The 17,367-nt window shown below is 49.6% G+C and overlaps 1 protein-coding gene across 1 annotated transcript; it reads left to right on the top strand.

Moving 5' to 3' along the window:
- Positions 1-3,980: 3,980 nt before the first annotated feature.
- LOC129337329 (uncharacterized) lies at positions 3,981-5,381 on the top strand. Its single transcript, XM_054990933.1, has 2 exons — positions 3,981-4,538; positions 4,671-5,381. The coding sequence occupies exons 1-2, from the start codon at positions 3,981-3,983 to the stop codon at positions 5,379-5,381; spliced, it is 1,269 nt and encodes a 422-aa protein (XP_054846908.1).
- The last annotated feature ends 11,986 nt before the right edge of the window (positions 5,382-17,367 follow it).

Raw genomic sequence — 17,367 nt, 5'->3', positions numbered from 1 at the left:
ATGATTGGGACTAAGGGCCAAGCTACACATGACGAATGACACTTGAACGGCAAGTGGATTGAGTGGAGGGCAAGTGAACATGGAGAAATACACTTGCCGTTCAAGTGTCATTCGTCATGTGTAGCTTGGCCCTAGGACATGTAAATGCAGGCATTCCAGGTCCCTGTGTGAAAGCTGGAATTGAATGCAATTTGTAGTGAAATCCTGAGCAGAGTTACTCCAGTTTAAGCTCGTTGATTTGTGCTTAGACTGGAGTAACTCTGCTTAGGATTTCACTATTAGATTGGTTGTTGTGGGTTTTCCGGGCTGTATTGCCATGGTCTTGGCATTGTAGTTCCTGACGTTTTGCCAGCAGCTGTGGCTGGCATCTTCAGAGGTGTAGCACCAAAAGACAGAGATCTCTCAGTGTCACCTGTCTCTGTCTTTTGGTGCAACACCTCTGAAGATGCCAGCCACAGCTGCTGGCGAAACGTCAGGAACTACAATGCCAAGACCACGGCAATACAGCCCGGAAAACCCACAACAACCATCGTTCTCCGGCCGTGAAAGCCTTCGACAATACATCACTATTAGATTGTTAAGAACTATCCTTAGCTGTTATCCTAATTGGGGAGGGAGGTCTCCTTGTGAATTAGGGGGATTGAATTTGGGGAATGAGATGCAGTGAGAGGGGGTAACTAGGATCTCCACCAATGTATACCAGGATTGTTCCCTTAGAGAAATTCTTAATGAACAGGCAAATGTTCTAAAGGAAAGGTTTCTTTATCAAAGAGCAATAAAAGGCAAAAACACAGAAGATCACGCAGCATATACACATGCCTAATTAGAAAATCAGGGAGGAAGAAAGAGAGAGGTTTAGGATAGGGTGATATTTACCAGTCTAGGAGAGTGAGGACATCCATAGAGGCAGCAGCATGAGCAACCAGTGCTTCGTGGCAGAAAAAAGGAGGCTCAGATATGCATCTGAGGGTGTGCATATGGATCCAAGGAACACACACACTGCACATGGTTGAGGGCAGCCCAATTATAGAGCGAAACATGCCCTGGGCAGACTGACATCTTTCTGCCCTCCAAACAATGGCTTGATGGCTGTCACCGGAGGTGGACAATGGAGTTGGAAGAGGCTTCCTAAGATGGAATATAGGTGTGAAAAGTGCTTGATGATCCTGCTATTACAGGATGGGAAGTGCTGTCAGGTCCCTGAATAGCTCTGATTAGGAAGGTGAGTGTGGAAGGTATGGAAGGGTGTGGATGAAATAAGGCAAGAACTCTTCAAAGACCTCATTGTTTCACTTAAGTGCCTCTCTGGGGAGTGGAGGGGCAGCGAGTCAGTCTGACATAACTTCTGGTAATTTTCCAACTCCAGCCAGGGTTGGCATCTCTTCTACCTTGCCAGGCAGGCTTTGTGCTTAAGGCTCATGAGGAAAAGGTGTTTATCATATTCCAAATTCATAAACTGCCTTTTCAGTGTGAGGAAGGGGTCTGACTGCTAACATAACTTCTGAATCAGTCTTTGTTATATGGATTTAGGGAAACTGACAGACTCTTCTTGTACTCGGAAAATTCTTTCACTACAATCTCAACTAGGCAAATGGCAAATGTTCAAGTTTTAAATGATACCCACTAGAATATTTTAAAGTAGTGCTTTATCATTAATATGTCATGAGCATTACAAACTTGATCCTCAGCTGATAGCTCTGTTGTCTTAATTGGACGCATGCCAGTCCTCACCAGTTTATGGTGCTGGACTCAAGGATTAATAGCTGCACGATTCTCCAGTACCTGTTTGTCCATTGATCTTCTTTTGCTGCTCAGTCTCTCCACTCATGGCAGAAGGAAGTAGAAGAATAAGCTGCACCACTTCAGACTGCAGATATGGAAAACACACTTTTGGATGTTTTCCTAAATTAATAATTCTGCAAATAGGAAACCAGAACACCAGTCTGGGCTACACTCCTTATCCCTGATGTTCTAGGTTTCAATTAGCTTTTTTAAAAAATGTGGGTGAGCATTTCCAAACTGAGTCTAGTGATACAATCTATTTATTATTCATGCATATTTGTATTCTGCCCTTCCTTCAAGCTTCTCTGTGGCTCTCCATCCTCCACAACAACTTGCAAGATAGACTAGATCTGGACTTAGTTTCAGTTTGTTCATGTTCATCCAGTTCTACATTGCCTCTAAACACCAGTTCAGTAATTCTCTGTCTCTCTTTTACTACCACAGCGTTATTCTGCCTTATATGTGCCACTTAGCATTATCTCAAACATGTCCCTTAAAGCAGTTCTGAAATACCATCTTTGAAAACCTCTTAATTATTCTTTGTTCTAATGCTATACTGGAAACAGGCACTGCTGGCAATTCCTGCCACCTGTCTTTCCAAGGACATCTAAGAGTAACCCCAAATTAAATACCTGCTCTGTCAGGGGAAGTGTCACCCCTTTCAAGTTGTGCACCTACTCTTGTACCAGTTTTATTTCTGACCTAAAGCAATTCCATCTCGTCAGGCTTTAGTTTCAATTTGTTCATCCTCATCCAGTTCCTCATTTTTCTCTAAGCATTCCTTTATTAATCCATCTGCCTCATGTGATTTAGATGGAAAGAAGAGATTGAGCTGTGTCAACAGCATCCTGATGACATTATATTCCTTATCTCCAACTCATCTATCACAGTGGCTTCATGTAGATATTAAACAGCATAGGAGATAAGATGAAATCTCATGACACACCATAGGCTAAAGAGCTAAACAGAAATCTCTCATCAACACTTTTGGGATCTGCCTTCCAGAAAGATAGTTAACAAGTGGAGAACTGTTTAACTGTGAGGAAGAATGATAACATGGTTAATGGTATCAAATGCCACTGAGAGGTCTAAGAGAACCAATGAACATATTTTTGCTGTTGTTTGAGCAGCTCATATAGACTAGCTATCAAATAATAATAAGAACATTCGATTTACATACAGCCCTTCAGGATGACTTAACACCCACTCAAAAGCAGTTTACAAAGTATGTCACTATTATTCCCACAACAAAACACCCTGTGAGGTGGATGGGGCTGAGAGAGCCAGAAGCTGTGACTGACCCAAGGTCACCCAGCTGGCTTCAACCGTCAGGTGGAGGAGTGAGGAACCAAACCCAGTTCTCCAGATTAGAGTCCTGCGCTCTTAACCACTACACCAAACTGGCGCTCACTACACCAAAGTGGCTAAGGTAGTTTCCATAGTGTAACCAGGTAAGAAATGATGCTGAAAATGATCAAGAGAACTGACACAGGGATTGCATATTATAAAAACTAGTACAGATACACCCACTGTGATATTCATTTTTATGGTGGTACTTTCTGGAGGTAGCAATTGTACTGTTAGGTATTTCTGAATTCTGCTGAGAATTGCAGAAATGACTGACCGCAGTCCATCTTTCCCAGGTCTTATACTGGAAAAATGCAAGGCACTCTGGGGAGAGGGTATATGGAATATTTTGTTGTGTGAATGTACAGGAACAGAGAACATTGAAACTTTTCGTGGTATATTGGGCCGATTCCAGACGGCCAGAAATAGCGTTTTGCCCGCGCTATTAATCGCTTACCGGCCACGCGGGTATTTTCGCCTCCATCCGACTTGTCCCGTCTTCATCCGTCTTCATCCGTTCTGAGCCATGCCGTTCCGCCTCCGCATGTTCGCATAACCAAGAGAGGGACCCAGGGATTGGTTCTCTTCTCCCCGGCACAACTGACGTGGGGGGCCTTCATTTGCTCGCGTCTCGAAGTTTTTTTTTTTATTTCTTTCCCCCCGTTTTGCGCAAACGCGCAAACGCGCACATGAGCGAAGCCGCGGCATCGACGATGCGGTCAATGATTGGTCCGGGAGATTCTCGCGAAGTACATTGGTCGATGGTTCCACTCTAGATTCTCAATTGCTAATCTGGTACGTGCTGACTGTTGGATCCTGAAATGGCGCCCGGGAGAGAGCTTTTACTCGTGATGGCGCAAGTGGTGATTCTCCTGCTGCAGAACACGGTCACACTTTGCCATGCGCATCTGCGGCACATTCTGAGGCGCAGAAGGGCTGCCCAGCTGATTTTCCACAGCGAAAGATTGGGTGCAGCTTCACGTAGGTCAACTATGCGAGGGATCCGTCTGCGGCAGCGATGGTATGTGCTGGCGGACACCAGAGAGCACAGAGACTGCTGGGTATACCCCCGGAGCCAGGACTGGTGGGAGCGCATAGCCCTGCGTGTATGGGACGACACCCATTGGATTCAGTGTTTCCGGATGACCAGGGGCACCTTCAATGAGCTGGTGGATGCCCTGAGGCCGACCCTGGCACGCCAGTCCACCAACATGCGTGAGCCCGTGTCCGTGGAGAAGAGGGTGGCGGTGACGTTGTGGTGCCTTGCCACTGGGGCATGCTACCGCGTTGCAGCGGATCACTTCGGCCTGGGGCTGTCCACCGTTTCAGATGCTGTGCTGGAGGTCTGCTTCGCAATTGAGAAACAGCTACTCTCGAAGACAGTGTGTCTCGGGGACGAGGTCGGGAAGGTGAGTGATGGCTGCAGGAGGGGCAGGCGGTTTGCGCAGGCTGGAACAAAGGTGGTTTGTGTTGTTCTCTGTGTACCCGATGTTGCGCGACTGCGCATTTCCAATCATGCGTGTTTCTGGTCTCTGTTTCAGATAATGGATGGGTTTGCAGCGCTGGGGTTCCCTCATTGTGTTGGGGCGATTGATGGCACTCACATCCGCATCGGTCAGCCCCGTGGGAAGCCGGACCAATATGGTAACCGAAAGAACTACTCCTCCATCTTGCTGCAGTGTACAGTCGATCACACCGGCCGTTTTGTCGATGCAGAGGTGGGTTGGAGTGGCAAGAACCACGATGCCTTCGTCTTCCGCAACTCGGCTCTCTGTGCTGCAATGGACAATGGGGCTTTTGTGCCTGGGAATCCCTCCCTGACAGTGAATGGTGTTTCAGTGCCACCGCTGATGATCTCGGATGGTGCTTATCCAATGCGCCGGTGGTTGATGAAGCCGTATGGAAAATTTGCTGTCACACCACAACAGAAATACTTCGACCGCTGCCTGGCACGGGCCAGGAACCGGGTGGAATGCAGTTTTGGTCGTCTGAAGGGACGCTGGCAGTGCCTCCTCCATCGGCTGAAGGCCAGAGAGGAGAACGTGGTGACCATTGTTACCGCGTGTGTGATCCTGCACAACTTGTGCGAGGCCAAAGGACATGCAGTGCTCGGGTCACTGACGGATCCCACGCCCTTGACAATGCCCGGGGATGGACTGGAGTATGGGGAGAACGACAGGGGGATGCTTGATGAGGGGAAGAGGGTTCGTGACGCGATGGCTGAATTCATGTATTCAAGATGCGGACGGTGATGCCCTGGCTTTCTTTGGGGGGAGGGAAAACTCATATCCCCAAAGTGCCAATATTGCGAGGAAAAGTTTGTCCTGCCAATAAATGCTTGTTATTGCACTCGAACAGTTGTCGTTTTCCTTGTCCGTTCCTGGGTGTGGGGGGGGGATGCAGACCAGGCAGGTTTTGGTATTGCCGCATTTGCGCACTAAGTGGCGATCATCTGCAACTGCGCAATAGCAGCCGAATGCACAGTCCGTGCCACCGCACGTTTTCTGGTGGGCCCCGCCATGACCGCTCCTGCCGTGGGGGTAGTGTTACGGGGGTGGCTTTATACGGGTCACCGGCACATCTAAGCCGGTGAGTACAGAAAGTGGCAAAGCCGTGTCGGTCACCCCCTTCTCAGAGTCGCTTGAGTGTTCTGCTTTGCGGAGATGCGCAAATGCGGCGATACACTCATGTTGGCAACCCTTGGGTGAACACTCTCGGGAAGTGTGGGGGTGATCGGGAAAACATTAACGAGAAATACTGTGGGCTGCTGCACTATGGGGGGGTGCTGCCGCGGCCCTCGGTGGACGGGAATGCTGGGTGGCCGGCAGCAGCTGTCCGGCTAAGCGGGGCAACGGGTGCCTGCACGGATTGCCGCTTCTAAAGTTGCGCATGCGCAGTCGCGCTTTCGCGCGTTAGCGCATATCCTTACACTCGCAGCTGAAAAAATGGCCGCCAGTAAGGGCCGCTACTGGCGGGATCTGGAGGTCGAGGCCCTGCTTGACCTCCTTCTGCAGAGTGGGCATGCCAGCCGCATAATGGGCAGCCACCACCTGCCCACAAAGGCCATTTTCGCCAGGGTTGCCCGACAGCTCGCTGCGAAGGGTTGGCCCAGGACCGCGGACCAGTGCAGGTCCAAGTTCAAGCGGGTCAAGGCCGACTTCTTTGCAGCCATGGAGCAGTGGCAGGGCATCCCTAGAATGAGCGCCAGGCCGCCGTTCTTTGCGGACATGCGACGGCTCTGGGAGGCGGCTGGCAGGCCTAGCTGGGAGGACCGGAGGCAGGCAGGTAGGTGGAAGGGGGGTGGTGGATTGATCTCGGCCTGGTTGCAGTCTTGCCCTCCCGTTGGCGTTCTTTGCCCTGCCACAGATTAGGGTATCAGTGGTGCTCTGTTGAGGCCCCCCGCACTGCCATCAATCCCCGGTGGCCATTCCTGAGAGGCCAATGATGCCCAGGTTGCAGGCAGACTTCCAGGTGGTACGCAGACAAAGTCCCAAGCCCTCCCCCCCCTGTCTGCCACAGCGGCCCTGTGAAGAGTGCTCCAAAGAGTGTTTTTTTAAGAAATAGCTGCCCCGGGGTCAAGTAGTTCTTATCTCTAGTAAGCGTTTTTGGGATTGCACCTGCAGTACTGTGCCCACATACTTGGAATTAGGACCCATTGAACGCAGTAAGCCTTGTGCAAAAATGCACACAACTGCAGTCTGAAGACAAGGTCACAACCCCCCCCTCCCGCGTCTGCCACAGCGACAGGGTGCCTTGAGGGGCGGAACACCATTGTGCCACTGCATGCCAGCTGGGCACCAGAGATACCAACAACCCTCCCCAATCTCTTGCAGCTGCGTTGAGGGCGAGGGCACGCCCCAGAACTGCGGGGCAGCCCGAGGAGCCGGCAGAGGCGGAGGAGGAGGAGGCAGGAGAAGCCGTGGAGGAGGAGGCTGGTGAGCGTGGGCCCAGGATCCGCGAGGAAGAGGCGGAAACTACGGAGGAGGCGCATGGAGGTGAGAGGTGCAGCAAACATGGAGGCGGTGAGTGCTGCCAGGTTGAGGGGGGTGGGGTCTCTGGCCGGTTCACTGATCCATCACGCCCCAATCTCTTGCAGCAGGGCAGGGGGAGCAAGGGATTCCGCCAGCCGAGCCACCAGCAGGCGAGGAGGAGGCACAGGAATCGGAGGCGCCACCTCCACAGGGAGAGGAGTGGCTGGTGGAGGTGGAGTTGGAGGAACCCGCAGGTGAGCGGTGAGCGGTCGTGCCGACATCGCCGCAGCTGTCCCACGGCACGGCACATTTCTGCGGCAAAACGTGCGCCAAGATGGCGTGGTGGGGGTTGAATGGGGGGAAAGGAAAGAAAAGCGTGTGTGGTGTGGTGGTTCGGGCCCACGTTATCACCCTCACATTGCCCCCTTTCCCATCTTGAGTGCAGATGCACGGGGGCGCGAAGGCCGTGGTGTTCCCGAGGAAGCACTGGAGGGGGCGGCCAGAGGCTCTTTCGTTGCCGGGCAGAGCGGGCAAGCACCTTCCGCCGCGAGGCAGCCGGCAGAAGAACCGGGTAAGAGCAGCTCCCGGCGCACCCCCCAGCCACCTACGCAGCACCAGAAATGGCCGTAATGTGCATTGTGCGCATTTGTGCGCAGCTGGTGTGGACCAACTGTTCTTATGTGCTGTTAACAACAACATATGTTTCAAATCTATTTATTTAAACGAAAGAACACTAGAGTACAGAGGCCCGCCACCAATGCTGGATTAACAGCTGTTACCATCTTCTCGCCGTCCACAGTGTTGGCCCCTGGCGAGGGGACTCCCGCCACCATGGAGGAGCCAACGACGAGCCGAGCGGCGGCCCGTGCACCGGCTTCCCAAGAGGGGGACGGCACCATCCTTGAAGCCATCAAGGGCCTGGAGGGGCGGATGATGCACTCCCGTAAGTGAGTCCATGACTGCCTTTCAGGGAGGCCTGAACTCACATTGAGGCATTCCTCACCTCTACCACCGAGCGACAGAGAATTCCGCACGCAGCTCTCCCCAAACCCCTGTGGTGTTGAAGGAGCAGCCACAGGCTGGCAGGTTCCTCCCGTCATCTGCCAACTCCACTTGTGTTGACAAGGGACAGACCGCTCCCTGACAGTGTGTGGCTTTATTAACCACTGGACAACAAATTAGACACATGTGGCTGCATTTGTCCATGTCCCTGGCTTGTTTGCAATCTTAGGTTTTCCCCGGCTCCCATTTCAATTGAAATCCCCCCCCCCCGGTGATGGGAGGCCTTCACCTGTGCAGAGAGGGGCAACGAATTCCAGGCATGATGGGGATGTGGGGGGCGGATGCGTGAGAGTCCCAGGCATAAGAGGCAGTGATGGACTCTGGCAGGAACAAAGGACAGCAAGGGAGAATGGCCGGGAGTTCCAGGCATCAGGGGGAGTGGGGAGCGTGGGAGGGAGGCCAAAACATGAGGGGCTGTTAGGAGACCGGTGGGAAGTTCCAGACGTGAGGGGCAGAGAGGGGCACGTGCAAGAGTCCCAGGCAGATAAGGGAGTGAGATTTGAACCGCAGCATATCTTTGTTTTGTCCACAGTGAACACGCTGCAGGGCAGGATGGACACGGTCGAGCGCCTCCTGCTCTACCAGGGACGGAAACACCGGGCACTCGAGAGACGTGTGCGGGCCTTGGAGGGACAACTGTCCGCACTACTGCCAGCGGCCACCGAGCAGTGATGGGACTTTGGGGGGGGGGGAGGTTTCTGTTAATGTTGAGTTCACTAAAAGTTAAAGTTGAAAACATCGGTTTGAGTGTCCGTGTTTTCTCGATAGGTGGCGGTGTGTCTGGGGTGGTGGGGCTTTGCGGTCTTCTGTCCGGGGGGGGGCTGGGGAAAGGTTGGGCAGAGCTAAGGAAAAGGGCAAGACTCGTCTACAGGGTTAGCCGATCCCTGGACCTGCCCACACAGGACCGCTTGGGGACACCCTGCCTTGGCTGAGGACGGGGGGAAGGTGGTCGGATGATCGCCCCCTCATCCACCTCCCCCTCATTCAGCGCTGGAGCTGTGGGGGCATTGGATTCAACCACCAGGGGCGGCCGCTCTGGAGCTGCTGCTAGCGGTTGCTGCATCCGGAGCATGGCCTGTCCAAGTGTTTGCAGCGTGCTGACGGCGGCACGCATCACCTCCAGGTTCTGGCCCCAAGCATTCTGAAACATCGCCTGCTCCTGACGGGTCACCTCCATGAACTCTTGGCGCCACCTCTGTGCCTCGGAATGCTGCCTCTGCCGTTCGGCGATATCCTCGCGGTGCTGAGTGTCTGCCTGGCTCATCATCCTGTCCGCAGCCTCAGCGCCACCGTGGGCCCTCCGCTTGCGGTTCCTTATTGCTGAAAGTCGTGTCCCAGGGGACAGCTGGGCCGGATTTTGCGTAGGGCTGCCTGGGGGGGGTGGAGAAACAGCCAAGAGGTGAACACAAGGCCCCACCATTCTCCAGCCATGGTCCCCCCATCAAGCCCTCGGAACCAGAATTTCCCAGGCGTGCGGCATTGCATGTGTGCGGTACCTGAGACGCCGAGGCCTGGCGAGGGCGGGCTGTTCTCCTTATCCAGATTGTCCTCCGTGCTGCTTCCCGAGGCGGACTCGTGCTCATCTGCGAAGAAGGCAACATTGTCAGAATGCACTTTGGGTTACCGGCAGAGGGCATAGGGGGATAGGGGGAACAGCTTGCTGGTTTCAAGGATGCAACCTTCCTTAGGAATAAATGTGTCCCCTTGTAGCATGCATAGAATTTTGCTGCATGCCTGCTATCCGAGGCTCAGCCGGCCATCCTCCGAGTAACCTGGATTGCACTAAAGTGCTGCAATTCGATGCCCTTGAGTTAATACTGCTGCCACCCTGCCTGCCCTACAACAGTAGTGTTTGCTCCCCTGCCTCTGTGCATATGATTTAGGACCCATGGAAAAATTACATTACATTACAATGTGAGTTTGCTGAACTTGAGTTTATTCACAAATTCACAACAACAAACCCCTTAGAATGCTACAGGGATGTAGCATTCCTGTCTCACTACAGATGCTAGTTTTCTGCCTTTCCTCCCCTGCTCTAAGCAAGCTGATTACATTTTGTATTGTCCCTTTACATCCTGACTCTTTTCTTTGCAACATTCCTCCCACCTTCTAACTGGGATATACGGGCTCAGAGATCTCCATTCCTACTTGCATCTGACGGAGGAAGCTTGAAAGTGTATTCTCTGGAAAATCTAGTTGGGGTGATCCCAGCCCTGGTGCACCTGACCTTGCTCAACTCTGGCAATCGAAAACCAACATCCCTGTTTTTGCCATCCCAGCGGGGTTTTTGGTTCCATCCCCCCCCCAGGACCCCCTGCAATGGTCTCCCGAAAAGCTGGCAGCAGCACGAGCACAAGCGTGTGTGACTGTGCCTGCGTGCTGTGGTGTCTTGGCCGACGGGTTTCCCCCCCCCAAACGCCCGTCCAATCGGGACACCAGTCTGCGGGGCAAAGGTCAGCGAAACCTCCCGGGGTTGGATTCTCTGGGAGACAAAATGGCAGTCGATAATAAGGCCTCAAGTATTCAGTTCAGGAGGGTGGCACCAATGCAATTGCGCAGATGCGGAAAATGGGGCTGGACACCGCTGCACGCCTCGATTATGCATCTGCGCGCATTTGTGCATTTGCGCGGTTGCGCAAATGGTGCCAGCCCCTTCTCTTAGGCTACATGTGGCCTCAGAGAATCCAAGGGCTGTGTGCCTGACCGGCGGACTTCTCGGTGCCCCCCCCCGGACCCCCAGCAAGGGACTGACCGGCCTGTGCCCTGAGCCAATGAACAGAGCACCCATGCCCCACAAAATCCCAGGGTGCATAACCCTACCCAGCAGAGCTGCAGGCGCGCCCCCCCTGCCCCCCTGCCTGGGAAAGCACGGACCATTATTGCGGCGGATTCCCAGACCAGCCCAAGCGAATCCCGCGCCCCCCTTGCCGCCCCCCCCCACGTACCCGGTCCCGCCAGTCCACTCAGGGTCACATCATGATCTCCACCGCTGTGCAAGTGGTCATCGTCCACGAAGCCACCGTGCCCTGGGAACAGAAGTAGGGCCAGCCTCGTCATATTGCATGCTTTGATTACACCCCCGAAGCACCACCCCGGCAGCAACCGCACTTGGACCAGGGCCCCCACCGACCTGATGGAAAGGGTGTCGATGTCCTGAGATCTTCCGCATTGATGGTGACGAGGTCATGGCTGAAGAGCTCCTCCGACCCCTCCTGAAGCTCCAGAGGGCCTTCCCGGGCCCTGCCCTCCACCTCCAGCACTATACTCCGAGCCAGCCTCTTGGGGTTAACGCTTGCATCCCCCCTCAAAATGCTGTCCAGCTCTCTGAAGTACGGACAGGTTGTTGGCGCGTTCCCTGAACGGCCGTTGTGGGCCATAACCTTTTTGTACTCCAGCCGCATGGTTTTGGTCTTGGTGCGGCACTCTGTAGCCGACCGCTTGTGGCCCCGCTCAGCCATCTGCCTCGAGATTTTTTGGAAGTAGTCCATGTTCCTGTGGGTGCTTCGGAGAGCTTCCTGTATCTTTTCTTCCCCCCAGAAGTGTAGCAGATCCACAATCTCTCTATGCCGCCAGGACACCCCCCGCTTCCCAGCCACATCCCCTCCACCAGCCATACTGCCCCCGACAAGGCGATATTGCTCTAGCACAAGCGTGTGTGACTGTGCTCGAGTGCTGTGCTTTCTCAGCCACCGAGATTCCCCCCACCCGCCCGATCACCCGTCCAATCGGCACGCAAGTCTGCGGGGCAAAGGTCAGCGACACTTCCCAGGGTTAGATTCTCTGGCAGACAAAATGCCGGCCGGTAATGAACGCTCAGTTCGCATTTCATGAGGGATGCAGTAATGCAATTGCGCGTATGCGCAAAAGGATTCGAAAAACCACGCACCATGATCATGATTATACTTTTGCGCATTGGTGTAAATTCATGCCCGCAAACGCGCGATTGCGCAAATCGCTCCAGCATTTTAAAAAAAAAATGGCGATATTGTGGCCGGCTGGCCGGCCGGCCGGAAAAAGGGGAGTTCCTCTTCCCCCATGATGGATCGCCATGCTGCGGCAGAACCCGCCATGCCGTGTTCCCACTGTCCGCTTATATAGCGCAACGGAGCGCCATGAACCGCAGGTAAGCAGGGACGGCAACTTGCGGGTTTTAACGGGTCTTCCCGCTTCAAAAGCGAAATCTCTCGCTTTAATTTTGCCCATCTGGAATCGGCCTTGGTCTCTGAAAGTTTTTACACTCTTGAAGTTAGAAACAAGGTCCCTTGTACAGATCAGAGGAGATCACAGAGAGGCTATGCTGCCTACGTCCTTCAATATTTTCTCAATGCATTTATGAGAGAGAGAGAGAGAGAGAGAGCGAGAGCGAGAGCGAGAGCGAGAGCGAGAGAGAGCGAGAGAGAGAGAGAGAGAGAGTTTACCCTATCCCTTAGCTTCTTGACTGAGGGCGAAGCTACAAGTGACGAATGGCACTTGAACGGCAAGTGTATTTCTCCCTGTTCACTTGCACTCCACTCAATCCACTTGCCGTTTAAGTGTCATTCCTCACTTGTAGCTTGGCCCTGAGTTTGTAAGTAAATTTTAAGTGTCCAAAGTGCTTTGCATGCATCATTTTATAATCTCTCTGAAGTCATTTTGCAGATGGAGGAGGAGCTGAAGCTGACAAGACTAGCTTGCCTAAGGCTAGTTAGTATATTCTTGTCAGAGGTGAGGCATACATAAAGCTGTTTCATCCTCAGTCAAACTATTGGTCTATCAAGTTCAGTATTGTCTGTTTTGACTGGCAGAAGCCCTGCAGCGTCTTAGGCAGAGTTCTTCCGAGTCATCTACCACCAGATCATTTTAACTGGATTCAGCCTAGGACCTTTTGAATGGAAAGCAGGTGGTCTGTCACTAACCAAAAGATGAAATTCCCCATACTCAAAATACTCATTTACCTTAATACCACACCCCTGATTTACATTTCAAACTCATGTCCAATAGGTAGATCCTTTTTTCCCAAAACAATTCTATATCTTGCTTCCTGTTCCAATGTGAAAATACTTTTGCTTATAGCTTGTCATTGCTTTGTGAAAATATTAAGTGAATTAATTGTATAGATTTTATTTTTCATTTAACTCACCTGCAAAAAACCATAAAAATGGAAGATTTATCATTCCAATCATTCTTTTTAAAGACATTGCCTATGGAATCTTTCTTCACAAAACAATTCAAGCCAACTGTGGTGTACTATTTACATAACATCTGTCTTTTCTATTATAGAATAGATTAACAATTAAGTTTTGGGGTTTTTTTTAAAAGCCAAGATTCTATCACACATGCACAAAATATGCTGGTAAAACGGCAATAGTGTGCTTGGGGTACAGCATGTATGTCACAGGAAAAAGTCTTTCCCTCCATGCAGCTGACGTTCACACTTTGTCGGCTCATTGTGCAAGAGAAAACCATATTATTTCTATAGCAAAATGATTCCCTGTGGAAGGAATAACCCCCTCCCCTTTTTCAGCACACACAAAGATTTTTTCCCCAATTGTATTAAACTGTGCAGCAGAAGGATTTTTTTTTAAAAAATAGTGTTTTATTTTGGCAGTGGTTGCTGTTGTGTACATGTAATACAGTTTTAATCAAATCCCAAATGCCGAAGACCTTTCAGTGATATCTTAGGCAGCAGTGCGCAAGGCTTGTTCCACTTGAAGTGGCCACTGGGGAGGTACAATTAGCTGTTCCCATGGAGAAGTTTGTTATAGTAATAAATAATAAGTAGTGTAGGTAGAGATGGAATCAATTAAAGATATTTTTGACGACCCCTAATGGTTTATGGGAATGCTAAATAATTGACAACAACAAGTTTTTGACTATGCGTGTTCCTTCTGCATGTTTCATTGTAACTAAACTGCAGCTGTGGAATCAAGAGCCCGCAATGATGGAAGCTTCATAAAGGTCAACTTCTTTTTTGTTGTCTTAATGCATCACTACCCACAGTTCTGGGGCTAGGAACTGAATTAATTCTCACCCATCCTTCTGTTCAAAAGACATTTTTAAAAGGTTAAAATTAAGCCATAAAACAATTGGATCACACTGGATCATCAGGTGGATCAAAATACGGTGCTTATACAAACAATTCCTGGAATATACCAAAAGATGGAGACTTGGTCCTAAGACCAAGAACTTTTGTTGTAGTGCAGTGCTGGGGCTCTATTACTGTGATTTAATATTAATTGCAGGAGCTTTGATGTATTCATGGTGCTACCAGTTTCTTTCTGCCCTCCATGCATCTGACGAAGAGAACTGTGGTTCTCGAAAGCTTATGCTACAATAAACTTGGTTAGTCTTAAAGGTGCTACTGGACTCTTTTTGATTTTGCTACTACAGACTAACACGGCTAACTCCTCTGGATCTATGACCCTGCTACAAGGCTTCCATTTATTTCAGTAGATCTAGACTTGCTAGAGATGGACAAATGATAGTTCGGGAGATCAAGCTGGCCTTTGGAAAATGTCATCCAGTTATCTGCATAGGATCACATCCTGTATGGACCTCTCTCTTTAACCCCTTGTTTCTAAGCAAAAAGGGAAACTGAGGATTCTCTCTGTATGCTCTTCTGCTTCTCTCTCTTCGCTTATGGTGAGGTGTATAGCGGAGAGTTCAGACAGAGCCTCTGCAGATTTCACAGTATGGGGCAGGCAAGACAGCCCTTTGCTTGTACCTTGAGACCAAACTAAGTGAGACTTCAGGGAGGTGCGAGCAGTCTCCTGACTTTTTATTTTAATACTGAAATGCTGTTGTAGGAAGGCTGAATTTCAGCATAGAACAGTGTGTATTTGTGCAGGGGGAAGGTGCTTAACCTTTTCTTTATCTGCCATTTCGTTACTCAGAATTATTCTCTCACAACTGTTTTTCTTCCCACATGATGCAGAGACCCATATATCTTTTCTCTCTTAGGTGGAAATGGAGATTTTGGGGGGCATTAAAGAACCCCCAGTCAAAAAGTTTGAGAAAGTGTAAAACGGAGATGTTCCGCCTGGCCTTTGGCTGAGTGCCAGTGGGTGTCCTCCTTCTTCCATCTAAGACCACCACTTCTTCTGGGCCTGCCCTCGGCCATCTGCTATGCCCATATACTGACTCCTGCTCCTGGACTCTTTTAATGACTTTTAAAAAATTATTATTGATTTTATGTTTTTGTGACTTTTAATGTATTTTTTGAATGTTGTTAGCTGCCCTGAGCCCATCTGTGGGGAAGGTGGGGTATAAATCAAATCAAATAAATAAATAAATAATAATAAATCACTTTGTTTCTGCTTCAGTCACTTTTGCAATTGCACACAGCTGCTTTTTGATTTAAAAAAATTAGGAGATGGCTCATGCACTTCATCTCAGAGTAAGTGGACAAGCTGCTTGATAAGGGGAAGACTTTGCCAAAGCCTCTGCTAAGTCAAGGACTTCTCTGACTCAAGCAAGGGGTTTACTTAGAGACTTCTGCATGAGACAGACTAGTCAGTGTTGCTGGCCACCTAGCCCTTCTTCAGTTCAAACTATTCAGTTCTATTTGCACACTGGAGCACTTGCATGGACCTACTTAGGCAATTGGTACTGAGTTTTTCAACCTCTGAAATTGACTGAGAAGATTCCTTTATGCCCTTATACCTCATAGAGTACCATCTCAGAGGGACCTCAACCTTGATAATAGTTTTGAGGGTTGGGGGACCACCACTATCAGAAGGGAAGCTGAAAAGACTCCATGTGTGAGTGAAACACCATCCGTGGCACTTTGTTAAAACAGCAGAGAGGAAATATCCATTGGAATAAATTGAGGAAAAGACCAGCTCAGTAATTGGTGTGACGTAGATATTTACATTTGTGTGTAAAAATCACTTATTTGTCATCAAAATGCATTCTCAGATAAATGGAGTCATCTACATTAGCAGTACCTATTTATTTGCTATTTAATAGTGATTAATTATTATGATTGTAGTCCATTGTTGACATGTAACAGAACTGGAAAGACCGGCTATAGTTGCCATATTATTGTTGTTTTCTAGGTTTCTAAGTCACACTAATGACACCTACAAAGTTGCAGAGCAAGCTTTAGAAAGAATTTATTTCCTTTTGACTGGGTTCCAGAATGTGATTTATACTACGGTGTATGTATGAATCCTGCAGTTACCTCTTGGCTTAGCAACCAAAAGGAAAAGTTTAACATCTGAACCAAGATCCAATATGTATCTTTGCAAGTTCTTTCCATAGCTCTGTTTGGAATACTAGCTTATAGAAAACATCCTATCTATTTCACATCACAGAAATTCACAACCTGAATTCAATGTACATTTGGAGGCTTAATTTTTTCTGATAAAGCTGATATGGTATTGATATGGTATTGTGACATTATAATAGGCTGCTACCATTTTCCCTTTAATAAACAGCAAGAATTCATAGGAAGTTGATGCGGAGCACATGGGATGGACTTTAATGTTATTTATAGGGCCACTAATCAATGAACAAAGGTGGATTTACATGACAGGCAATAATGGCTTCATCAGATATTACTGGATTAATAACATGCATTCTCAAAGTTTCAATGGGTGTCTTATGTCTGTTTACCTGATGGACCAACACATCTACTGGCTAAAAGCATTTTTAATAGTCATAAATGTTTTATTAGCTTTTGAACTGTGCAGTTGTAGCAACAAATGGCAACTGCTGTAGTACAGGGAAAGTACTGAAATGTGACTACTGCTAGAGATACAAGACTGGAAACTTCAGAGAAATGAACTATGGATTTGCAATGGTCATGAAGCAATCAATACAGTTTGTCAAATAGAGAAAATACCAGTGTTTCGGTGAGTTTTTCCCCAAGGTAGCTTACACAGAATACGCTTAAGAAATTTAGACATTAATCTGGCCTTGTAGTTTTCCTACCTACTTGCTTAGTCCTGAGTGCTGAGTCTGCTGGTCTTCTAAGCCCATGGTGGCCATGAGGCAAATCCCCCTCCCTCCCTCCCTCCCAGACCGGACTAGTTGGACATAGTTCTTCCAAGGGGCACGTTCACCTAAATTCAGGTGATGCTTAGGTGTCTCCTTTCCAAAAGCTGCTGGTGTAAAAAGCTGATGTTGTAAAGTTCTCTCTCTTGTCCTCTTAGCTGATGTTTGCTAGAGAGGTCAGAAATTGCTCTTCCCTCGTGGCCTTTTGAAGAAGTTGTAAAACCTATTT

The sequence above is a fragment of the Eublepharis macularius genome, chromosome 11 (assembly GCF_028583425.1).
Source record: "Eublepharis macularius isolate TG4126 chromosome 11, MPM_Emac_v1.0, whole genome shotgun sequence".
Lineage (NCBI taxonomy): Eukaryota > Metazoa > Chordata > Lepidosauria > Squamata > Eublepharidae > Eublepharis > Eublepharis macularius.
Note: the sequence above shows the minus strand (reverse complement) of the source record. Positions and strands in the feature narration are given on the sequence as shown.